Source organism: Leptidea sinapis, chromosome 22 (assembly GCF_905404315.1).
Source record: "Leptidea sinapis chromosome 22, ilLepSina1.1, whole genome shotgun sequence".
NCBI lineage: Eukaryota > Metazoa > Arthropoda > Insecta > Lepidoptera > Pieridae > Leptidea > Leptidea sinapis.
The window spans coordinates 2053718-2081085 of record NC_066286.1 but is presented as its reverse complement, the minus strand read 5'-3'; the positions used below and the strand labels follow the sequence as shown (position 1 = coordinate 2081085).

Sequence of the window (27368 nt, the reverse complement as noted above, 5' to 3'; positions counted from 1 at the left end):
ATATATTTGGAGCGCAGCAGAGACCAATCTTCAGTCAAAATAAAACAACATAAAAGTCAATATCGCGCCAACCAATTTCGATGATTATTTTTGTATTGGAAAGGACATACTTCAAAGGTAGTTTGGTGAGAGTTTGGTTAGGTTTCTAATTATGGGATCCATGACGAAAAAACGGAACTCTTTAATTGTTACGAGCAAATTAATGATTCTAGGCCGAATCTTTTTTTTAATTTTTAATGCATATTTACCAGCGGGAGGTTCCATTGCAAAGGATGCCGGCTTGAATATGGGTAGGTACTACAGCGGCTCCTATTTCGGCCGTGAAGCAGTAATGTGTAAGCATTACTGTGTTTTGGTTTAAAGAGCACCTACGGCGCTCTGTGAAATTACTGGGCATATGAGACTTAACATCTTATGTCTCAAGGTGACGAGCGCAATTATAGTGCCGCTCAGAATTATTGGGTTTTTCAAGAATCCTGAGTGGCATTACATTGTTATGGGCAGGGCGTATCAATTGCCATCAGCTGAATGTCCTGAATGAGATGTATATGCTAGCATTTTGTAAGTCTATTGCATGAATAGATGTTCATTATATTAATGCAGACAGTTTTAATTGTAAATTTTTTATGGAATTATCTATGTATTGCTATTATATATCGATGACCAAAAGGGTCAAATGGACAGTTGTGTTGGCAGCGCTCCTGCAATTCCTCTAAACAAGAATTAAAAAACCGGTTTTCTAACAACATTTATTTAAGTAACTTTTTTGAACACAGTTCACGTCTAACATACAATATATTTATATGATTATTTACAATGATTAATGATAACACATATATTTTAACTCTCCTGGAGCGATTACATATAACATATCATTTAAATGTTACATTTAAATTGTCACAACTAACATCATGATATATATTTAGCTACACATAATAATGTATTTTAATAATTCTAATTCTACGTAGGTATATTCATATAAATAATATTATGGGATAATTCTTGAATATGTTTTATTATTTTTCATAATAATATCTACATTACCTACGCGGTTTTTCACTTATAATTCTGCTGTAGGTTGTAAGCAATAGCACAAGAGTAAATAAAACAGGTACAGAGAGAAAGCTTCCTACAACAACACGAAATGTTTGCACTACTACAATAATCTGTGGCATGTGTGAGTGTCCATTGGCCACTTGTTGGCCCAAACTGGTTTTTACCAGGTTTGGTGTTGTTTTATTAATAGCAAGCTTGAATATTTGAACATAAAAATATTCTATTATTAATATGGTGGTTTACTGTATTGCATGCATGAATAATACGAGAAAAAATAAAAATGTATCATATTTTGAACTGTTGAAATTGATATTTAGGTATATATGTATGATCCTTTCGGTTATGGGAAGAAAGTACATCAGGGTATGTTTTCACCATATTTAAGTTCAAATACTGCAAGTAATGTTTAACACACTTGCCGCTTATCTGATTGAGCTAAAATTTTGTACACCAAAAAAATTTTTATAATGCATCTTTATCACCACCGTTACCTGTTCCTTTGGATGTAATCTTGTATCTAGGCTTATTTGATATCGATGATCAAAGATTCAAGATTGCCCGCTCCTAAAAAGATTTGTCTCTGTACCTAGTTGCTCATGTGGCAACAGCAAGCTAACGATAATCTATCTATACGTACGAAATTTGTATATACACTCATAATTAATAATCTATGGTATGCTGACTTTACTGTGTGATACTGTCCTAATAGCGTAAACGAGTGCAGTGAAAAAGTAGGGTGAAGCATGAATGTGTCAAAAACAAAATATATAGTCATTTCTGGGAAGCCACAGTTGACGTCACATATACTGAAGATCTTGGAGAGAGTTGACAAGTACAAATATCTTGGGTCATGGCTAACAGACTAATGGAAAAGCAAAATGGAGATCCGAGCTCGCATAGAAATTGCTCGCGCATCTTTTATGAAGATGAGGAAAGTTCTTTACAGCCGTCAACTTTCTCTGAATCTCATGTTTTATACAGTGGTGAGGCATGGACCTTAGTAGAAGACATACGTAAAAATATTGAAGCTTTTGAGATGTGAACGTATCAGAGAATGCACCGCATAAGTTGGACGGCTAAAGTGTCTAACGCAGAGGTCCTCGTCTGAATGCAAAAGAACATCGATTTAGTAAGAACGATCAAACAGCGTAAGATCTCGTACCTGGGTCATCTACTACGCAACGATGGCTACCGCGTGCTGCAAACTATTTTGATGGGAAAAATTGCTGGGAAAAACAGATGCTGCAAGAAGAAAAGAAGTCTTGGCCCAGAAATATAAGGGAATGGACTGGCATCAAGACAGTCCAAGAACTATTCCGCTTAGCCATGGACAAGGAGAAGTTTTAAAAGCTGACTGCTGACCTCCAGTAATGGAGAGGCACGAGAAGAAGAAGAATATACACTCATAGCGGAACGCAAGAAAAAGTGTGATTTTTCTTGTTGAAGGTAATTACATTAATTGTGCGTACTAGTCACAAATATAAATAAATTCTATAAAAAGAATCCCTTAAGGCAAAGAGTAAGCAGAATACACGCAAACATGGTGTTTTTAGACATGTTTTGTGGTGAAAGTATACCATTTCGAGCTATAAGCACTACTTAATCCTGTTACACATATCCTTAAGTCTTATTTGTAGCTTGCTAATGCTTGCTGTTGGTTATAGTAAACACTGCCGAGCCTTTTTGAACTACCACTTTTCTTTGAAGTTAAACAAGTTTTTTAGCATGGCGTGACGCATTTTTTTTGGTACTTCTCTCAGAAAAGTTATTCTTATAGCTTGTACTTTTTTGTGTAGGTTCATTTATTGAGATTAGTAGTGAATAACGAGGATTGTAAGTATATAAACTGTTTTCCATCCAATAATTTTGAAAATATTGGCTTTGTTACATAGATGGCGGCCCGGCAGCCGTGAACTCATATCGCTCAAGGTCGCTGGCATTTAGTGTCGCCTTAAGAAAGACGGTATCACGTCAAAAGATTCTGAGGTAGTAAAATACGTCTACCAATACAATAATAACTATAAATACGAAGAATATATGCTTAATGGCTAACAATTTATGCTGAACAATAATATTTTTTTTATTTTATGAAAATATAAGCTGTTTATTTGGTTAAATACATATTATTATTGTTAACGTCACAGATTTTATTAAAATTTCACACGAGAGATCATTTTTAAATGGCCCTCAATTAAATATATAAATAAAAAGCTCCGTTCTGTAACATAATAGCCAAGAAATATATACATCTACTTATTTTGCAGTTTGTATAACAGAGATTTACAACTCGATATTTTTATATATAATACATGATGTTCAACATACCTATATATTGTATTGACTTATATATTACATTTAATAATAACCTATAGAACTATTACATAGACAACGAAAGCATTACAGCATTTAGTTATAATTCCTACGTTAAACTATATGATTTATTATCAAAATATTTTCTATACAAGGAACCAATACAAACATATTGTATTAGCAAACATCTTAAGAATTAGTTTATTATACATTCATATGCGACAGAATATGCATAATGTCTGAAAATAATATCATTACCAATAAAGGATTCTTGTAGGTGCTATCGACAAAAATAATCGTGACCCACTCTAATTGTCATTTTCCTACTGTCATAATAAACAAGAAGGTCGAAATTCGCTAGAACATACATTTTCTAAGTAACTGTTACTTAAACTGTTATTTTTTACTACACACTGACAGTCCACCAACTATCACACAATCTTTTTTGTGCAAATATTTAACTGTTTTTATGATTTTTAAAGAATTTTGTGGATGATATATATTATTATGTCACAGGTATGAAAGTTGAATAATAATACTTAAACAAGCCGAGCGAATTAATATGACACCTCGATCGATCTTGACAGTCGCCTTGCGCGGGCAGTATATATGAGTGATAGCAGAGTTTGGTTAGTCGTTATAACTGTTAACATAAAACAATAATTTATAATTTTAAAATATTTTATTACGTAGTTATATATCACCATTTGTTAATTTAACATTAACATATCACTTCATTTTTGTTAGCAACTACTACACAAAACTAAAAAACAAACACTACTTTTTTTCGTGTTTATGGATCGGTTCCTGGGAGGTAGGATCTTCAGCCAAGTCTCTACCTAGCTACAGTGTATTGAATACTTAATTATATAATTTCCCGCCTGCTTCGCTGGGCGAATTTTAAAATATTATAAATAAAGATACTAATAAATTAAATTATATTCATTTTATTACAAGTACAATAAAAAAATAAATAGCCATCTAGGATAAATTTCGCATCGAATGGTGGTAGTTTCATGTCGATACAATGAGTGGTTTAGGCTTGAAAGAGCCTCAAAGAAAGACCATTTTCATTGTACATATGTAGATAGACAGATAATTATAAAGAACGTGCATTGATTCGGGCGCTCTAGTATGAAGTTACCCGTGACATTACAATGTCAATAAAACCAGACCTTTAAATTGTAAGATATGAAGTCCATTGACGGCTATCCATCATAGCATATGTCCATTGAATATCACGGCTTTGACAATATACCTACCACATAATAATATTATACATTTTTGACAAAGCTAAACAACAAAAGATAAATGTGATGGCCCCAAACAATAACCTTTCAACTTGTCTTATTTATACCTGCGAACAGAACCCCATCTTCAATGAACTTTAACTACGAACAACCTGCAGCCCCTTGCTAAAGCGTTTGACTTGAACTAGCTACATATATATGTACATGACAAGGATTTGAGCATCCACCACGCTGTCCCAAATATGGATACTTCTAAAAGCACACTAACAGGACATGAGGCACTAGGGCTAAATAGGGAAATCTTACGCACTCTAACCAGGATACAAACGGGCACTGCAGTTTAAATCAACACCTCTCAATCTTAGGCCTCAGAGATTGCAGAGAGGGTTGTTTCTGAAATAGTCCAGATGAAACCCCGTTACACATCTTCTCTGAATGTGGTTTTTTAATAAACGTAGCATCTCTTTGGCAAATCCAATTCTTCAAACGCCTGAGATACGTCAGCTCACTGCACAAGGTATAATAAGATTCATGAAAAGAATTAATCTTAGCAGTGAGCTATCACAATAGTTCACACAACTGTACTGCACACTTTACAAACCATAACCAGAAAGCTAAAGCAAAAAGCTTAAATATAGAGCCAGTGTCGCCAAGAGAAGCGAGTTATCGGAGCACCACTTCGGATTGCTTCATGTTCTGATTCCGGAGATATGCAGCAAGCCAGCCTCTGAAACAATAAACAATCAAAAATTACTGGAACATTCTATCAAATCCGTAAATCTTATAACTGTACTAGTTTTTATACTTCACAATTATGGATCAATATTGTTGATCCATAATTGTGAAGAGGTAGGTTAGGGTATTCCCTAAGATCCTTTAACATCCTCAGGGTACAATAAAATTATGCCCTTCGCATTTTATTAAAAATGCCGAGGTATTATAGACGAATGGTTAGTGACCCTGACTACTTAGCTAAAGGTCCCGGGTTCGAATCCCGGTAGATGCAATCATTTATATGATGAATATAGATGTTTGTTTCCGAGTCATGGATGTTTATATGTATTTATGTATGTTTAAGTAAGTATATTGTATTAAATATATCGTTGTCTTGTACCCATAGTAGAGACTATGCCTAGTTTGGGGCAAGATATTAGATTATTATGGCACGTCGCGCATGTTCACCGATGCTGGAATCTCGGACTATTATGCCATTATACAGAATAGAATAGCGGGTTTCTGGGATACCGTCCGTTATTCTTAAAGTCCGTCCTGGGATACCGTCCTTAAGATGGTTAAAGTCTTCGCTAAGGCATCCCTTGACAATGTGTCTTATAAACACTGGCTAAGGGTACACCAGATCCCTTACGTAAAATGAGTATTAATATTTTAAGTGACCTTAATTTTATATTAATTAACTATCTTTGCACATAATTTAATTTTAATTTTCTTATAATTTTAAAATACTCCGACTACTTATATGTAAATATGTTTTATATGGGTCCCTAACCTGTAATAAAATGATTTTATTTATTGTTATAACCCAGTGGACTTCTAATAATCGCAATGCAAACATATCCGTCAACCAACTGATGTCAGCGGGCGCGGGATATTGAACGCTAATATTTGGTCGGATTATAATCCTAATATATCGTAAGATCCTCGCTGGAACATGAAGTCCTCTCCCGTTCCCCTTTCACCCAGCCGCGCTCGTCCTGTTGCATCAGTATGGTTTGCAGTGCATATAACTGTTACTTATGTAATGTATGTGCAAGATTTGTTTGTAACGTTTAGACTTTTGTTGATAATAGTTCTATAGTATTAACGATCCCTATAGCCCAGTGGTTAATGACCCTGCCTACTGAGCTAGGTCCTGGGTTCGAATCCCGGTAGGTGTAAACATTTATATATTGAATATGAATGTTTGTTTCCGAGTCATGGATATTTATAAGTATTTATGTATGCTTAAGTAAGTATATTGTATTAAATATATAGTTGTCTTGTACCCATAGTACAGGCTATACCTAGTATGGGGCAAGATAATTTGTGTAAAAGTGTTTCAATATTTTAAAAAAAATAGTTGTTTTGTGTCTTTATAATGGTTCTGTCAGAAAAATACATACTTGCTTTTTGTACTTAAACCAGATTCATCGATTTTTAATGATAAAATAATAATCAGCAACACAACAGCTATCAATAAAACTTATAAAATAGATCGTTGTTTATTTATTAATAACTAGCGGACCCGACAGGCGTTGTTCTGTATATAATAAATAAAATAATGTTTTTATATGAATTTGTCAATAATATATCATAACATCAAAAATTACTTCGTAAAATATGCACCCTGCTGTCGTAATGAAATTGTTTCACAGCAGAACTGTCAAACCGTGCGTCAATAAATTCTCTCATAGAAATTATGTATGGACACAACAAAGGAAAAACAAATTTGTTGTTTTTATTTAATTTAGCAGCATTTTCCTATTTATTCACCTTTTAAACCTTCCCTGGACTTCCACAAATAATTCAAGACCAAAATTAGCCAAATCGGTCCAGGCGTTCTCGAGTTTTAGCGAGACTTACGAACAGCAATTCATTTTTATATATGTAGAAGATAGATAACATCCAAGTGATGCTTGTTTTGCACACCGTAACAAAGCCGTCGAGTCCAAAGATAATGTTACCGGGTATTAACACTAAGGTTGAGATCTATGGAGCAGACTTACTCTTCGTTCAGATTTTACTAACGTTGAACTTATCTGAGTTTCATAAAACGCGTACTTGACTTTTGCATTGAGCTGTCTTAGTGTAACTTCAGTATAATCTATTTCTTAATACGGCTTTACTCACGTCCCATACTGCGGACTTGTGCTCGTAGTGCGCGGCTGGACAGGGCGGGGGGCGCCGGTGGTGATGACGAGCATGGTATCACTGATAATATGTGACTGATGTCAACGGGTGCACAAAATCGCGAACCATGGTGGGTTATCACGAACCCATCACACTCACCCTGATGAAGGACCTCCGAAAGGTCCGAAACTAGTCGGTACCGACACCGATAAAACGTGAGGAAAGCCGTAATAAGTTAATAATGACTCGCGAAAGTTTTAATAATCTAAGATCATATACACGAGAGTCTCGTGCCAGATTTTGGCGAGACAACACGTCCTGAGGATGCCTCGTGTAGAGGCGAAACACGTGTCGAATTGTTTTAAAAACAAATATTGGAGGAAATTACACTAAGGAAAACTTTAATCATTTGTATAATTATGGATTTCCGCAAAGTAACGCCTAATTCAATAATTTTTTTTTGATTGAAGATCAGTTTAATTTCAGCTGTCAAATGACTATAAGTACCAAATCAAAAATTGCTAAGCGTACACCCAACTAAGTTTTATGTAAGTAAAGTCTGAGCAAAGTCTAAGTACGCTGTATAAATTTCTGTCTTAGATTGTTTTGTGGACCTTCTTACTCGTAATAATTGATTATTCTAAGTAAATTATATTTTAACTATAGGCTTTTGAATAATCTGTGTTTTTTTTTTCATATTAGCATTAAATAACTGTAACTATATATTGTTTTTATTTATAAATTTGAGTTTATTCGAACTTCAATAGATAGCATGCTACATGCTAACTCCACGAAGTTAGAGAAAAAAATCTAGACGGACAGACAACTTTACTTTTAGAGGTTTTGTACATTTTCTGGGATCATGTTGTAAAAGCATCTTCATCGTCGAAGAAAACAATTAACATTATTATTATTATTATTATTAGTAGGCGAAACAAGTTTATGTTTGTTCGTGGTTTTAACCTTATGATTATCATAGTTTCGCTGTCATTGCTAATGTGCTTATGCGTAGGTACATACAAAATAAATGAAGCTAAAAATGCGAATATGTAGGATCGTATTTCTACAGATAGTTTGAAAAATAGAGATTACTAAAACGTTCCACAGGTCGTTTATTGAAATATTGGCAAAAAACAAATATATGAAATGAAAATAGAAATGGCAATGTGTATTAAAATAAAAATAGGTAAAGAGTAGGTAAACTAGTAGGTGGCCATATTTCCTCGAGGTTTTCCGGTGAAGCCCCAGCAAAGATCTTAATGAGGTTCGAGGAGGTTTTAGTGGGTATTACCAAACTTGGCCAACTTCTACATAAGTAAAAGACAGTCTAAGTGGTTGAGTCCCACACTTCTTGTAACATATAATGCATAAGGATACTACGGAGATGTATTTCCTGTTCGTAAAAAAAGTAGATAAGGTACGTAAATTCGGGTACTTGTTTGAAGTTTCCTGAAGTTGTTGCCAACTTGTAGACAGCAACGATGGGTATCATGAGTATGGATGAGCACGCCAGACCCCAGCCCAGCACCTCCGCCCAGTGAGGGTATGTGTAGTGCTGATACTGTAACGGCTGTTGATACAGTAGACCAAATACAACGACCCCCTGGAATAAAGTAAAACTCTGACATTTCCATGGCTCGTTTTTGGAAGACATTCTTCGGAGTTGAAGTTGCGGTGTTTGCAGTACGCTACTTATTCCTCCGGTGTTACCAGTTTAACCAGTCAATAAAAAGTTGAAAATGTCTACCTACCTACAAGAGTGTACCCGTGTACCAGTCGGAGGCATAAAGAAAATCTTATGTCTCAAGGTCACGAGCGCAGTTGTAGTGCCGCTCTGAATTATTGGATTTTTCAATAATCTTGAGCGATGCTGAATTGTAATGGGCAGGGCGTATCGATTACCATCAGCTGAACGTCCTGCTCGTCTCGTCCTTATTGTCATAATAACAAAGTGTACTTGGAATACAGTTAAGGGAAGGCAAAATTATTGGCATGTTTATGATGTCGAGAGTAACAGAGATTTATATAGACTGCATAGCAGTAGATTGTATTTATATTATGAAAAACTTCTTTCCTCGCACAACCACTTTATGGAATCAATTACTGGTTAATTGCAGTTTTCCCAAACCGATACGACCTAGGGACCATTAAGTATAGAGAGTACTCCCACCTAGACCTAGTGTTGCGGATGTCCATTGGCGGTGTTCTTACGATTTTTCATCACATAAGAGTCTTGGTCGCTAGCCTGTTATAATACATCCAAAAAAACTCTTGATTATCACATTTTTCTACTTCGATTCTTTTGCAACACCCAGCATTCACTCCTACAAGACGTAAGCGTACGAACACTGCACTATGGTCAACCAAGAGATAGTACCCCAGGAGGGTACCGGCTCTACCAGAGTCGGAGAATCCCTCCCCGAGCACTCTAGCTCGGGCTGCCCTTCGTACTCTGGGGAGGGCATAGAACCGCGCATGATTCCTGACGCCGAATTCCACCTTCGCACGACACGCCACAAGTTAGGATATCATCCCCACCATCTGGATGTGTGGCGGTCCTCCACAGTGCGGTTTACAAGGAGCTTTCTTCCACGTACTACAAAGCTGTGGAATGAACTTCCTTGTGCGGTGTTTCCGGGACGATACGACATGGGTACCTTCAAAAAAAGCACGTACACCTTCCTTAAAGCCCGGCAACGCTCCTGTGATTCCTCTGATGTTGCGGGAGATTGTGGGCGGCGGTGATCACTTAACAACAGGTGACCCGTACGCTCGTTTGTCCTCCTATTCCTTAAAAAAAAACAGTTGAGTCTTCTTGGAGACATTCTTGTAGTACTTAAACATACAAGTAAGGACATTAACGTTTCTAATATTCATTATGGGAAATAGCAAAGGATACAATTGACAATTTATAACAATTTCAATAAAGTTTGATCAAATACTTACAATAATAAAAGTGGGGCTAATGAATTTCCAGCATATCCTCCAATAGAGACCAGGTCTGAACCCCAGCATTTCCTCGACGTCGTCGGAGAATCTCTTAAGACCTGCAAAAAAAGTGGAAGTTTTAAAGGGTAGGTAAAATAGTCAGCAAATCATCTACGTCATCTTTAAGCCCGAAATTCTGATATTCATTGTAGTTATATATTTGCATGCTAGGAATAGTGCTATTAAAACATATAAGCTCATTATTATTATATTTTAACACCATTGTATACTATGTTTTTTGCATATAAATACATTATTACTAGCTGACCCAGCAAACATTGTATTGCCGATATTAAAATCGCGATACAAAAGTAACTGTTGAAGTTCTATGTATTTTTTAATGCTGACTCATAATCAAACAAATGAAAAAAAATGTCAAAAAAATTGGCGTGGACCACCCTTAACATTTAGGGGGATAAAAATAGATGTTGTCTGATTCTCAGACCTACCCAATATGCACTCAAAATTTCATGAGAATCGGTCAAGCCGTTTCGAAGGAGTTTAACTACAAACACCGCGACATGAGAATTTTCTATATTATAATGTAATATAGAAAATTCTCATGTCATTATAAACAATGCGCCCTTAGCCCTTAACTTATGTCACTAATGATTTCAATTTTAACATAGCAGATTTTAAGCCAAGTATAACTCAGACTAAAAAAATTACAAAAAAAATCCTTCTTTAAATATGTGTAAAGTATACAAGGTAACTTAAAAGTAAAAAGTTAATTTTCTGTACAACATTCTAAGTTGATGCCAAGTGAAACATTAAATTATGATTTCAATACTTATATTAAAAGGCATAAAAGGCATTTATTTTCTCAAAATTGATTCCTTTACAATTCTTTTAGATGTCTTTAATTCCAATATACTATTACCGCTTCGGAAACAAATGGCGCTCTGAGAGAGAAGAAGCCTATTTCACCCCTAACCAGTTTGATATTCCGGCTAATTAGCAAGAAGTTGCAGAAAAAAAGTTAAGTTTGGCCAGCATTGTAATGCAATCTTACGTAATGTAACTTGAACGTTTCTAATGCTGTGAGCTTTTGCGGCGAAATACATTACTGCTTTTTACGATTGCATTTTAATTCTAAAAAAAAAAAAATAATCCGCAACACAACGTTATATTTAGGAAATTTTCAAATACATTCAGAATCATGGTCCAATTGCAACCCCCCACTTTTAGGATTCAGTTGTTCTACATCCTGTATAGACGTCCATCAACAGATGAAATGTGGGTGAGGACAGTAAAGGAGAGTTAATTTTATTACCGTAAAACCAAGAAACCGCGACAGCTTCAAAAAGCGCTGAACACAACAGAGAAATGCCCGCAGCGTACGTGTCCAACAGATGGAACATATAGATTCCTCCCTGGAAATAGACAATAATATATATAATATACATACAAGCAGAAACCTATAAGGTTTTTTTTCATTGAAAAGGAAGAAAATCGAGCGTACGGGTTACCTGGTGTTAAGTGATCACCTCCGCCCACATTCTCTTGCAACACCAGAGGAGTCACAAAAGGGTTACTGGCCTTTAGGGAAGGTGTACGCGCTTTTTTTTAAAGATACCCATGTCATAAGTTTCCGGGACCACCACACAAGGAAGCTCATTCCACAGCTTTGTAGTACGTGTAAGAATGTTCCTTGAAAACTGCACTGTGGAGGACCGCCACACATCCAGATGGTGGGGATGGTATTCTAACTAACCAACCAAACCTACGACATACAACTTCACTTTACCTAAACAAACTTAAGTACACTTTATGCACTAAAATCTTATAAATATAGGACTGAAGGTTAATAAATATTATATTTCATATTATTATTATATTATTTTCATTCGTATGTACAGAACTATGAAAGGCGTTACATTTGTTACTTCTTATACTGCGTTCAGCCTGAACAAAGACGGGGAACACTAGTAATAAAGATCTAGAAAATACCGGAGTGATATTGATACAGGCGACACAGAAGGACACACAGACAACCACCAGCGTGAAGTGCTCTCGGCGAAGATGATGAGCTCCGCTGGCTCGAGCTGCGTCCAGCAGGCCTGTTATGACACACTCCAGTCCACCCATCTGCAACCAACCACAATAGTATATGAAGACCAAGGATATCATCCCCACCATCTGGATGTGTGGCGGTCTTCCACTGTGCGCTTTTTAAGAAGAGAATGTGGGCGGCCGTGATCACTTAACAGCAGGTGACCCGTTCGCTCGTTTGTCCCCCTTTTTCCATAAAAAAAAGACAAGCATATGCCCACGACTTTATCTTTTTTATAGAACAGCAGGACAAACGAGCGTACGGGTCACCTGGTAGTAATCACCGTCACCCACAATCTCTTGCCTTTTAGAAAGGTGTACCCACTTTTTTTTAAGGTACTCATATCGTATCGTACCGGAAACACCGCACAAGGAAACTCATTTCACAGCTTTGTTGTTCCTTGAAAGCCGTACTGTGCGGAGGAACGCTACACATTTTAATGTTAGGGATGATAACTTATGTGGTGTGTCGTGCGATGGTAGCCTATATTATATTCTTCGTAATTCGGAGGCGTTCACAGAGTGCTGGGACTCCGACAATAATTCGAGCAGCTCTTTATTTTTCTTTATTTATTTATCTGGGTAGATCTGCACCCACGGTTATATAAATTATACCCTGTAAATTTCACAGTATATAACCAAATGAATGTAAGCTTAACTTGAATTGAAAGTGATAAATTTACACCGCAATAGACTCACTGAACGACATGGGAAGGTTCAATGATACACAAAGTACAAACACTGGCACTGGTCACTTGTATTTATTCTACTGAAGTTAATGATAGTTGAAATGTACAGTACAATAAGATATAGGATTGATTAGAATACAGAAACACACACACACAACTAGTCTTCTCACGCGCGCCCTAAGGGCGCGTGGGGAATGATGTTCAGGGAAATATGCCCTATGCATCAAATTTCTTCCGCTGGGCATGGATATGCTCAGGTCATCGGGTGGGGAAGTGGATGATTCCTATAAATGTCGTCTTCTTTTTTTTTGATAAAAAATGAAAGAAGATTGATTAAAATTCAAATGCAAGAAGGTAAAACCGAGGGGCTCCCAAATTATTTGGGCGCGAAGTCGATTCCGGTGAGAGATCGTCGCCTCTAGCGGCCCTTGCGATCGAGCCTCGTGACGGGGTGATCAGCCGGGATCAGCTGATTTAGCACGTCGTCACTCCTCTTTAAGCAGTCAGGTGGCCGCGCGTGCCAGGGGACCTGGTTTCGCACACCTGCGCGCTCAAAATATTTGGAAGCTCCTCGGTTTGACCATCTTGGATTTGATTAAAAATAATCATACTAACTAGGTAGGTAATATTAGATTAATCCTTGATAGCGTGTTTCATTTAATTCACAATAAAATACAGCGCCATCTATGATCACATAGAGTAAACTTTACTGGAGTTAACACACACTCTCAAGTTTTTTTGCACTCTTTAGATCAGGATGAAGCATTAGCAAATATATATATAAACAAATAACAAGAAACAAATCATTTCAGCGAATATAATATAATCTACAAGACTTATATACATACCCCTGAATCTAAGCCCAGCATGATTAACATGAAGAAGAAAAGCATAGCCCACAAACTGGCTCCAGGAAGAGTTGCCACCGCTTCGGGGTAGACTTGGAACACCAGACCAGGTCCTTAAAAAGGCATAAAAGGCATTTATTTTCTCAAAATTGATTCCTTTACAATTCTTTTTGATGTCATTTCTAATATACTAGATACTACTACCGCTTCGGAAACAAATGGCGCTCTGAGTGAGAAGAAGCGGCGCAAGAAACTCTCCCAGCATTATTTTTTTGCGCTCTTTTCAATAATAATATACAATATTGTACGGTCATTTCTATCGCTATAAAATAATCACAATCTAGTCCCAGGCGGTCCAGTTTACTTAGATATTCAGCTGTGGAGTAGTGGGATTTACGACAGAGCCATTTTTTAATAAAACATTTAAATTAATTTTTAGATAATACCTGAACAGTGGCTGGGACTTTATTATAGAAGTGTATACATTTACCCTTAAAGCTATTATGTATTTTATGAAGCCAACTAGAATTAGTTACAAGCAATCCCTTATTTCTAGTGTTATAATAATGAAAATCACTATTAAGAGCAAAAAGGCGACGTTTTTTGTGACAGTATATAACCAAGCTGATATATAGCACGAACAGCTCTCTTTTGCTGAGCATACACTATATCAATGTCAGCAGCATGACCCCATAGTAAAATACCGTACGTCATGATGAGAAACATGTGAGAATAGTGGGGTTATTCAGTTAGGCGGCAGTTTTCTTAAGAAAAACATACTATCGGACTGTCGCTTTATATTCATTTGTATTATATATTAAGGATACAAAGGCTTAGTTTAAGGATAGGTCTCCACTGCGCTCCAACTAGTTACCGCACTACTTAAGAACAATAGCTAGTTTTATTACGGCAACTATTAGATGCTTGTGTGCGTGGCATCTTGCAATGGCATCTCTCAAGTTCTGTAACATACGCTTCGTGTTATTTTATATTGAAATTAATAAAATACAAAATACTTACTGATGATATGTGAGTGTCTTTATTATATCATGTAGTATATTATTTTTACACATTTTTATTACGCTACCCGGCATTTTAGTTTCAATTATTACCAAAGTTTAACAGAACATGTGTGTCAACGTCACTGATCGAGACTGGTTACGCCTATGGTATCTAGCAGAGATCAATCCTTAATTTAAGTAATAAACGTAATATAATAATATCCACTTCTACTTAATTTAAACTTCAGATTAGACAAATGGTATTGCGGATGTCATTAGTGGATTTATTTCTTTAGGTGAGCTATTTTCCCGTTTCCCCCCTCTAATATAAATATAGACTTTTTTTTTCTGTATCATACCTTCAGTAGCAACAGACGAAATAGGAACTCCTTGTTTGTGAGACATAAACCCCAAGTACGTAAAGATCACAAAACCGGAGAAGAATGACGTAAAGCAATTCACCAATGTCGTTATCAGGCAGTCTCTGGAAATGAAAAATAAAATATAACCGCAAAATACTAAAAATACTTGACTATAAAATTTGTAAGTAACTAAAGCATATCTATAGAGCGTACTAAGACGTTGCTCAGACTTTACTCACGTAAAACTTAGCTGAGTGTAACCTTAGTATAATATATGATTTTGTTTTTATATTCATTTGACAGCTGAAATTATACCGAGCTTAATCTAAGACATGCCAGTTCAAAAGTCAAGTTTGCGTTTTATCATTCAGCTAAGATTCATGTAAGTGAAGTCTGAGCAAAGTCTAGGCGTATTTAGAGCAAAATGTTACAATATTATTCGATGCTGCAGATCTACCACCAACTGAATCATCCTGAACTTGAAGGACCCTGAGTGTCGACGCAAGTCAATTGCCACAACAGCGTCCAAGCATCGTACCCGCAGGACACTTTAATAATACTCGTGACAAGCAATTCTATATATATATAAAAATGAATTGCTGTTCGTTAGTCTCGCTGAAATTCGAGAACGGCTAGACCGATTGGGCTAATTTTAGTCTTGAATGATTTGTGGAAGTCCAGAGAAGGTTTAAAAGGTGAATAAATGGTGAAAAATGCTGCTAAATTAAATAAAAACAACAAATTTGTTTTTCCTTTGATGCGTCCATACATAATTTCTATGAGAGAATTTATTGACGCACGGTTTGACATTTATGCTGTGAAACAATTTCATTACGACAGCAGGGTGCATATTTTACGAAGTAATTTTTGATGTTATGATATATTATTGACAAATTCATATAAAAACATTATTCTATTTATTATATACAGAACAACGTCTGTCGGGTCAGCTAGTCTATATATATAAAAATGAATTGCTGTTCGTTAGTCTCGCTAAAATTCGAGAACGGCTGGACCGATTTGCCTGATTTCGGTCTACCGTCTTCCACGTACTACAAAGCTGTGGAATGAGCTTCCTTGTGCGGTGTTTCCGGGACGATACGACATGGGTACCTTCAAAAAAAGCGCGTACACCTTCCTTAAAGGCCGGCAACGCTCCTGTGATTCCTCTGGTGTTGCAAGAGATTGTGGGCGGCGGTGATCACTGAACAACAGGTGACCCATACGCTCGTTTGTCCTCCTATTCCATAAAAAAAAAAAAAAAAAAAAAAAAAAAAAAACAAGTCAGCCAACTTAAAGGGCTCTGACACAGACGACATATTTCGTCTCATAGAACGAAAGCACAGAGACAAGACAATCTGATACTGACTCGGACGACTATCTCGATCAAACCGGTATTATGTCTTGTCGAATTGTTTCATACTCTGTTGTCCAAATTATTTTAGAATTATTGTTAGCTAATAGACGGTAGAATAAATATGAAAATGTTCGGAATTAAAAAAGCAAACAACAATTTTGTTTTTTCCTTTAATGTGTCCCCCGTCGTTCAGAAATCAAATTTAAAGAAAACCTTAAAATGAATAACTAATTAGAATCAGAACTTAATTTAAGCTACCAATAGTTGGTAGAATAACTATAGATGTTAACTATGATGGCAATACAACGTTTGCTGGGTCAGCTAGTTAAGAGATAAAGTAAATAATTATACTTAGTTGACAGACTGAAATTTGAATTTCAGTGGCACTTTTGAAGTTTAAAGCTGGGTTGCATAATATTATCTGTTATAGTTAAGGCTTAAGTCACATTTAACGTTAACAGTAACGCTGTCTTTAACATGCACTGCTGAATGTGTTGCACCATCGTATTTCTTGACATAGTTAAAATTAAAGTTAAAAAAAGAAATATCAAGTATCAATATCGAAAATTTATTTGAAACTTTTGACAGGTTGCTATTTAGCTATTTAACATTAACGATAGCTTTAACCCGCGAAGATTGGACGGTGACAGTTAACAGTTAAAGTAATGACGTCATCTAAAAATTGTCAAAATATGCAACACATTTTTTCTTAACCGATATTTAAACATGTTTGTTATTGCTAAAGTTAGTTTTTGCAACCCAGCCTTAGTATGATACTTGTTATTATCTATTACTAGCCTTCCGAAATCGGCCCCAGAACACTAGATTTTACACCAAAACTGAGAGTGCCGTACACGCCATTCCCTCACCAAGTTCTGACTCTTAATAACCGACTTCAAAAAGGAGGAGGTTCTCAATTCGATCGGGATTTTTTTGTATGTACACCGATTACTCTGAGATCTATGATCCGATTTAAGTAATTCGTAATGAGACAAATTTCAATGTAAAACAATCGCCACGCGTGACTTGAGTGGGATAGCTTCGTCTAGAACAAAACAACCCAAGCGGACAGACACGCGTGGCGAGACAGATAACCACAGTAAGTAAGATAATTACAGTAAGTAAGCTGTTTATAATATTAAGTTTTATATTGTTTAGGGCTTTGCACCAACTTAAAACCTATCAACAGGTAGCACATATAAATATATATAGTATTTTATTAATATTAAAGGTAAAGGTTTGTATAAGAGGTGTATTACATTAAAATTTTAGTTATTTGAAACTTTTTTTGAAGTCTGTTTTTTTAAACGTAGTTTTTTTTTGGTTATAAGATGGTTTATTTTGCATGGTCTTATAGCTTGTTTCAATAGCTTTCATTTACTCAAATCATCCTAATTATAAGCAATCTTATGATACACGTAAAATAATACGCATTTTCAGAACGCTGCGTGAGCGGCAAAATCACCCCGATCTGAGGCAGCGCCGCGAGGCAGAACCGTCTTTCAAATGAGCAAACTTTCTTACACGAAAGTTAACCTTCAGCAAGGGCACTTTAAAAACGCATTTTACGGCACCCAGTTTCCCCTGGTGTTGCGAGAGAACGTAGGCTACGTGTGATCACTTACTTACTTACGAGCACCGAGTATTTTCCAATTCTATAAAAATAGATGAACATCTACTGCTATCTCTATTACCTGTAGCAATTATTGTGGAAGGTGTTGTAGCTTGCATATGAAAGATGGACTCCAAAACCAGCGCCAACTGAGTAGAAGATTTGTACAGCTGCATCAACCCAAACCTGAACATATTTGGACTTAAATAACATAAATTGTATAAAGTAGAACTGACTATATTAGTTTTTAATTACCAAAAGTAGTTTGGGCAATGTAATATTGAATAGTTTAAGAGATCATAAATATGCAGTAAGATTTAGTACTGGATATTAACAAAATGATTAAATTTTTAAATAATAACAAGGGACGAGACGGGCGGGATGTTCAGCTGATGGTTCAATTGATACGCCCTGCAAATTACAATGCAGTGCCACTCAGGATTCTTGAAAAACCCCAAAAAATTCTTAGTGGCACTAAAATTGCCCTCGTCACCTTGAGACAAAAGATGTTAAGCCTCATTTGCCCGAATTTCAGACCGAAACACAGTAATGCCCTGCATTACTGCATCACGGCAGAAATAGACGCCGTTGTGGTACCCATAATATAGCCGGCATTCCGAGCAAAGGAGCCTCCCACTGGTAAAAAAAAGTATGTGTGTACTTATGTATGCACGCAAGAAGTTATATTTCTTTGGTGTAACAAAGCTAAAATCCTTGAAACTTTTTATGCCTCCTGCTATTCTACGTTTGTAGAAAGATCAATATTGTAAAAATCCTGCAAAGATGGCTTTGACAATTAAATTAAAAAACGAATGTCGCAGACGTCAGAAAATTTTAGGAACCACCTTCAACCTGTTACTTTGTGATACAGTGATGCGCGCGCATCTTAAAATTTCACTCTCATCATTTTTTCATAACGCGCCTAAAGAAGTATAACTTCAAACACATATTAAGCTTTTCAATATTGTGCGTTAAATTATGCACATAATAAATTTTTCTTATCGACCACCAGGTTCATAAAGTGACCATGTTTAAAGAGGTTGTTCCGGCCTCCACTGCCCACGTCGTATGTCGTTATAAAAGCCTTCAGGGCTGACAGTATAGAGGAGGTTTTAATTTCGGTACAGGCTTGAGTCAGACATATTGGCCCCCTTTCGGGGTCTTCAATACGTAAATGTATTTTCCTCCTCTCCAAAAAAAACAAAGAACCAATGTTACTGTAACAGTTTTTAGAGCGCAGGGATTAAAATATTACCTGTTGTACCAATTACCTGCGTATCCTTAAGTCGTGACAGTTCTGGTTTTAAGTAATAAGCGATGCCTCGTGTAGCCCCTGGCAACAGAAGTCCTCTCACCAACAGTATCGAGAGTACAACGTATGGCATTGTTGCTGTGAGCCATACAACTTTACCTGAATATAGAACATTATTATTACAGATATTATAAATATTTACTTCAATAAAATTTATTAATATGGCTTTGACACATAGTTTTTGCGGTGGGGTGTGGATTATGCGACCCTTTTCTCTGCCAGCATTGTAGTATCGAGTTGAAGAGCACCTTATTGTGTGTTTTCTACCGCATTTAACACGGGGATAGTTCCGAAGAGCTGTTTGAACTGGTTCCTACCGCCGAATTGTACCTTCGTATGAAACGCAACAAATTAAAATATCATTTCCACCATATGGGTACGTGGCGTTTCTCCATAGTGGGGTTTTTCAAGAACTTTTTATACCACGTATAACCAAGCTGCTCAATGAGCTTCCTTGTGTGTTTCCAGTACGATACGTACGGTAACCATACCTTCGAAAACACTGCGATAACTTTTTCAAAAGGACGGCTACGCTCCTGTGCATTCCTCTAGTGTTGCAAGAGAATGTGGGCGGCAGTGATCAATTAACATCAGGTGGCCCGTACGCTCGTTTGTCCTTCTCTTCCAAAAAAAAAAAATAATCGCATGGTTTATATTTATTCTAAACGAACGTTCGAACAACCGCCTCTGTACAATTAGAATGATTTCGATTGTCAACATAATATCTGCTTTTTCATTTATAATATACATTGTCGATTGGTTTAAGACTTAGATAATAATTTATACGTCTAGATAGAGCCCTGTTGCTGCTAGACAACAAATGAAAACAGGCCAAGTTTATTATATTAGTGTGCGTGACAGGCTACGTCTTACACTCCCGATTTTTATGTCAATTAGTATTAGTTTGCGTGCATTGCTCAAAATAAAGGTTAAATGTCAATCTCTGTAAATTTTGTTCGGCGTTTTCACAGCTGTTGCACTCTATAGTACTTATATAGGTATAAATATAAGGTTTAAAGCAACTCACCAGAACTTTTAACACCTTTGAAAAGAGACAAATACAAGGTCACGTAGACGACAGCCAGACACATTGCCAATTGCCATTTGGGAAAGCCGAGGTCGTTCAACCCTTCCGAGTATTGCATCTCAAGGACCGCCCGGCTGGAAACATAGATTTAATAGTTAATTATAATAATATCATACCCACGAGTTTGTACTTAACAATTTCACTATATTTGAACGGAAGTTCGACGGTACAGGAAAAAACTAAACAGAGTATCGGCACTTTTTTGATTGAAAGTAATAGAACGAAAAATCTGTTAAATAAAACAAGCCCTTAACACTTGCAACAAGAAAATATTAATATTTCTCAACCTCGTTAAAACACTTAAGAATATGAAAAAAATAGATTGTAAAAAAATGCACGCGTCATGAAGGTGACATATTTGCTAGTGAGCGCCGACCGACCCAGACTCACACGGGGTGCGCAGAGTACGGGTAGCGCGGCGAAAATCAACCGAAGTTTCCTCAATTTTTTATTGACATTCGGCCTATCACTAATTTATTAACCTTGATAGGGCAGGGCGGGGCTAGTTGAGCAATTCTTCACCTAAGCAGTCACGATATCTCCTAATGGCTGGTTCTGTGTACTGATGAATTACTAATATATCCCTTAGCAAAAGTGTCCATAGTAATTTATTTCTAGCTAGTTGAGTTTAAGAGCTACAGGTGTATAAATACAGAAAGTCAAGGTTGCTCAACATACCCCATAGGTGAGGTAAGTTGAGCAAGGATATGGGGCAAATTGAGCACTGAGATGGATTCAATGTTAACTAGACACGAAATCAATTTTTTATGACAATCAACATTTATTTATAATTTTTAGGGGCAAAACGACAAAACTAATTTTTTTGAATAATGAACTCATGTTACTGTTGCAATTGGCATAAACGAAAGTAAGACCAGCACCCGGCACACATTTTGTATGAGCCCTTTCTCTGCAAACTTGACATTGTATGTATGTTTCTACTGGTACTTTCAGAATAGTTTTCTCAAGGTTTAGCACAGTGGACATTCCTATCTCATTCACATTCCAAATGATCAATCTGACGCTGAATCCATGTCTGTTGAGCAATAATAGCTCAACTAGCCCCACCCCATAAGACAAAGGTGAGATTATGAAAGAACTGTTAGAATTATACGCAGAACCTTTTTATATATCAAAAGTAGAATAAATTTATCATAGTATAACACCTACAGGATTGAAAAAGAATGAAATTTGACTAGTACAGACGAAATGTTACTGTTAACAATTATTTTACTCTTTGTTGTCAAAATAAACAATGCACTGTGTACCTTAGTCGATCGACGTGTCGCCATTGGCGGTCGTACGATGAGTTCTCCTCTGGTGACGCTTTCTTTTCGCTATTTTATGTTTCTGCGTGCCGTGTATAATTTTCGAGATATTGCGATTGCTTGCCCCTATGCTCAACTAGCCCCGCCTTACCCTACTTTCTACTTACTGAAAGAATTCAGAAGCCGGTGTAAAATGCGACAGTGGTCCATGGTAAATGATGTCGGTCCTGTTTGTTGTGGTATTCTGTCGCGCCGCGTCCCAGCACTGCTCCGTGTTCCAGGAGTTGTCACAGTGAAGCCATGGCAGCTCGGAGCTGGCTGATGATACGAGGAAATATAACGCCCATCCTGAAATACCGAAGAGTAAGTGGAAATCTTAAATGCATAAAAAAAAGGCATAAATAGGAATTTAAATTCTCAAAATTGATTCCTTTAGAATTATTTTTGATGTCATTTCTACTACACTAGATACTACTACCGCTTTGTAAACAATTGGCGCTCTGAAAGAGAAGAAGCGGCGCAAGAAACTCTCACAGCATTCTTTTTTTGCGCTCTTCTTAATAAAATATACAACATTATACTGTCATTGTTATAGCTGTAAAATAATCATAATCTAGTCCCAGGCTGTCCGATCACTTAGATATTGGGCTGTGGAATGTTTTTCTTACTTGAATATCAAATTAGCTAAATTCGTGATGATAGTTTTAATTTCAAGTAATCATAGTAGGAATTGTAAATATAGTTATAAGTATTATTCATTATAGCGTTGTGTTTTTGTGTATAAATATTATTCACAAAACATAATTATGTACTTTATTCGATGAACGCAACATTTAAAATCTTTGCAACAGAAATGGATAAGCTTCGCAAACCAATATTTGTCACAGTCTTCATAAAAATTACAATATCACCGTCTGTTTTATTACAATTGGTTATATTTGCTTTTTTTTCATTTACGCACTATAATACTTTGCAATTCATTGCAAGTTTGTTGCAAAGAGCGTGTTGCTCCTAAAATTATGTAGGTATTTTCGGGTTGTAGAATAAACCAATCAATAAATTAAGATGATGCAATAATTATTCTTAATGCATTCAGCGTTAAATATCTATCAAAGCGAAAAACGAATGATATACTTCGTGATATGACCCTGATAAGGATATAAGAATCATGAGATATATCTACAGATCCGTATGTAATCTAGGAGTCTGTCTAAAAATGCTTAAATTTTTTTTATTCCTCGTGCTATTTTACGTGTGTAAAAAGAACAATATTATAATAAAGAAGGTTTTAAATACAACGATATTAGTTAGATAACTTTTATTTTAATATCATTGAATTATATTTATACACTTAGAATGAAATGTTTTTTATTTTACAAGTTATATACGTCATATAGAAATTTATTTAATTCCCGTCTACTCTCTTCTACTTCTCGTCTACTGAACCTTATGGTAGCTGAAGTAAGATATAAATGGTCTAGTTGACCAACTAACGTCAGGTGACGAATTATAGAAGTATAGTTTCAAAAAAGAATTACTTTTTACATGATTTTTATTGGCTTCACCTGTATGTATGTTTGTCTGTAACCGACTCATTTGGGCGCGATTTTGGACCACTTTAAACGGCCAGATTTCGTTCAAACTTCGTAGTTTTATCGAGGACCGATGACAATATATTAATTTGATAAAATTATTCCTTTTTTAATTTGCAAAGTAAGATTTTTGTTAATTTATATATTTTGTTCATCTATCGTCGATAATGCAGGAATTGATGTTCAATTTAAATTACAACCAAAGCGTGTTTTTTAGTTTTTTAAACTATTTTATATTTAATAATATCCATATCCCCGATAACTGACAAAATATTGAAAAAAAAAAACTACTCACCAATGATAACATTATAATAAAATGATACATAGAACGCCACCATCACAGCACAGAACCCGACACCTGAAAACAAACACAATCAAGTGCAACGAACCATCTATCAATGTCACTTTACAATAAGGGCCGAAACACACACATGAACCGCAACGCAACGCGCTATTAATCATTGCGTTGCGGTGCTTCAAAACAATTCGTTCTTCTGCCGTTCTGTAGGGCAACCATTTTACATGCCTACATATTAGGTTTGAATATTGATTAACGTATCTTTGCATTGAACGTATGGATCACAATAAACTCTTATAATTATTATTGCTCTTTTGTTGTAAAGAAGACATTACACCAATTAAAATAGACGACAGAGAAAGAATCCTGATGGGGGGTACTTTTCTTGAAAATACGAAGCATTAAAAATAGATGAAAGATTTTTTTTTTATTTTGGCGGTGAGAAGGCAAAAAAGGCATTTATTTTATCAAATTTGATTGATTTAGAGTTCTTCTTGATTCTAGCACTACCACCGCTTTGGAATCAAACGGAAACGCTCGAAGAGAGAAGTAGGGGCGCAATAAACTCTCCCAGCATTCTTCTTTGCGCCCTTTTTAATAAAGTATACGATATTGCAATACATCAAAAAAATAATCATAATCTAGTCCCAGGCTGTCCGATTACTTTGGTATTATTATGTGGAGTAGTATGATTTACGACAGAGCCATTTGTTAATAAAACATTTAAATTTATTGGTGTGGTGCCGCAATCCGGTTATGTGTTTCGGCCCTAATGTTTGAGCTTTTACAATATCATTGAAGAAAAGTGGCAAAAATTTTCGTTTAACTCAGGAAATGATGCTTGATGATTCCCACCCTGTGTTATTTGATGAATGGTATGGTGTATGCTGTAGATATTATGTTTGATATGTTTTGCCAATTTTACTCACAATGATAAATAATATTTAACAGCGCGTATTCGCGATGAAAACATTTATTTTTTCCAGTGCTATATCGGAATGAGCAGGTTATTCCATAACTATAATGATTTAAGAAAGTTTAAGTCTTGATTTATTGTGAATATTAAGTAAAATATAATTTTATTTTGTTTATAATATAATTTTATTTGTAATGACAGTTTTGTAAAGAGACGGCAATCCCTTCGTAGTGTTTCACGAAAATAAACGTCAGGACTAAAAAAATAGTTTACATAATAAATATAAATATTAAAACGTATGTAATTTATGCTACCAAATCCTGAGTGTTGCTGCTTCTGGGCATTTACACAACACAATTAGTATCATAGAATTTAGTCGCATTATAAGACACAACGCGCAAAGGACCGCGTTTTTTTATTGCGTCATTAATGCTACGCTCATATCCCCTGCATATATAGTTGACGCGGACTCCATAGTAATAAATTAATCTTTTTAAAATGTCTTTCTATGTAAGTATGAGAATTACCTTTAAATAAGGGACAAATTTTCCACAACGTTATAGGACCTTGTCTGTTGTATTGTCCTAATATAAGCTCCATGTAGAACAAAGGAACCGCGCCGAACACTAACATTAACATATAGGGAATGAGGAAGGCACCTGAAAAGAATGAAGTAATTAAAATACAATTCCTATAGTGACATAACGGAAAGAAGATAGGTAATACAAAATATTGTTTGTCGGTTTATCTGTTTGTTTGTGCAAGCTAGCTAAGAAACTGCGAAACCGGTTGTAGTTTAATTTCACTAATCCATAGTGGCCACAGATAATCTAAAGCAGTACGGAAACTACGTACTGCTTTAGATTATCTGTGTTCGAAAAGACGCACGCACACAGAGGCAGGTCTCAAAAAAACCAATAAGCGAACACCACAGTACTGTTAGTAGAGCGTGCCGCGTTGAGACATGCATGACATCTGGTTATGTGTGCTTGCGTTACATCTAACCTTTGTACGCACTACGCAGTTTCCAAACTGCTTTAGCTGATATACCAACTTAGTCTGGCCATAAATACTGTTACAATTAAAAATAAAAATATTACATTTGAATTTGGAACCAGTCATTTTTATATGCTTGCTCATTGAATTTTCTCATTTTGGCGCCAATGCATTGTACAATATTTTGCGATATTAAAATGGAGTGGGGTGATATTTGATAAAGAGAACCGAATCGCTGTGATTGCATTATACAAAGTAGGTATGGAGCCAAATGCAATTTTAAAAACTCTCCATACGCTTGGTATTAGTAAAATGTTTGTGTACTATCAGACCTATTGCAATTCTATTGTATTTGCAATAGATTTTTTTTTCTTTGTTTCAGTATTTATGGAAAGCCATGGTATACTGTGATAGTGGCAAGCTGTTTATTCATTCCAATCGGTTTACTATTTAAAGAAAGTTTGGTTAATTTAAATAATACGCCGCTATTTGTATAAAAGTCGCGGACGCACGCAAAGTTATAATAATCAACGACTTTTTATTTTTTTTATTTATTTATACTATTAATCATTTACAGAAAGATTCTTAAAAGCTAACATAGTCCCGCAAAACTGTTTGGACAGTTTGTCTGCAGGATCAAGTCTCTTGTAATACATTAATGCTTATTAGAACGTTGATTTTATACAAGTGTAATTAACAAATATTGATTAAAAATATAATAAAAAATTTAATTTCAATTTTAAGGCAGTGTTAACAATAAATATTTCGTAAGTTTAGTTTTGAATTTTCTTTTACTTACCGCCGCCATTTCTGTAGCACAGGTACGGAAACCGCCAGACGTTGGCCAGGTCGACAGCAAACCCGATGATGGACAGCAGAAAGTCAGCTCCAGTTCCCCACGTCTCCCGCCCGTCCTCATCTGCCACGCCAGACGTTACAGACACATGACATTCCATACCAGAGAGGATAATTACAAGAACATTAACGGCCGTTCCCGTATCGTAAATCGTAACTATCGTTGACTTTTCTGTCCCAATAAACTTATCGACGGTAACTCAGCTTATGCGTACACGCTGTCTGCCAATGTGAGAACATAAAGCTTACCAGCGGTATAAGTTTGTATGGAAATTGCAATTCACGCGTCCCAATATATGGCGATAAGAATGACTTATCGGGTATATTGGGACAGCTTCAGATTATTGAGAGCTACTTACTGACATTAGATGGCAGTAATTCATCTCTATCTGTAGATAGTATATTGGGAACGGCCGTAAGAGATCTTAACGTATTGACAGTTGCCTCTCAATGTACCCCGCTGGAACGTTAAGCTCCCGTACCCCTTTCACCCCCTCACTCTCGTCCTGTTGCGTCAGTACGGTTTGCAGTTTTATTACCGCAACATCTCGTGATATTTTCGTGTTATGACTGCTTTGTTTTTGAAGTTTTTACTGTTACATTTTGACTTTTGTTGTAAATATATAGAAAAATTAATACTTTTTGTACTTAACTCAGATGCTTTCATTGATT

At 36.0% G+C, this 27368-nt stretch overlaps 1 protein-coding gene across 2 annotated transcripts in view; it reads right to left on the bottom strand.

Moving 5' to 3' along the window:
* Window positions 1-843: 843 nt before the first annotated feature.
* The window catches only part of LOC126970974 (sodium-dependent noradrenaline transporter-like), a 76883-nt gene continuing 50358 nt past the window's right edge, over window positions 844-27368 (bottom strand). For both annotated transcript variants that reach the window (XM_050817132.1, XM_050817133.1), the window contains 14 exons: window positions 26641-26760; window positions 25373-25504; window positions 23927-23989; window positions 22207-22387; window positions 20712-20845; window positions 19644-19783; window positions 18455-18558; window positions 15401-15525; window positions 14041-14153; window positions 12402-12539; window positions 11725-11824; window positions 10410-10510; window positions 8899-9066; window positions 844-5343 (listed from right to left, as the gene is read on the bottom strand). In XM_050817132.1, coding sequence (XP_050673089.1) covers window positions 5245-5343; window positions 8899-9066; window positions 10410-10510; window positions 11725-11824; window positions 12402-12539; window positions 14041-14153; window positions 15401-15525; window positions 18455-18558; window positions 19644-19783; window positions 20712-20845; window positions 22207-22387; window positions 23927-23989; window positions 25373-25504; window positions 26641-26760 — 1718 coding nt within the window. In that variant the 3' untranslated portion in view covers window positions 844-5244. The remainder of the gene's footprint in view (window positions 5344-8898; window positions 9067-10409; window positions 10511-11724; window positions 11825-12401; window positions 12540-14040; window positions 14154-15400; window positions 15526-18454; window positions 18559-19643; window positions 19784-20711; window positions 20846-22206; window positions 22388-23926; window positions 23990-25372; window positions 25505-26640; window positions 26761-27368) is intronic.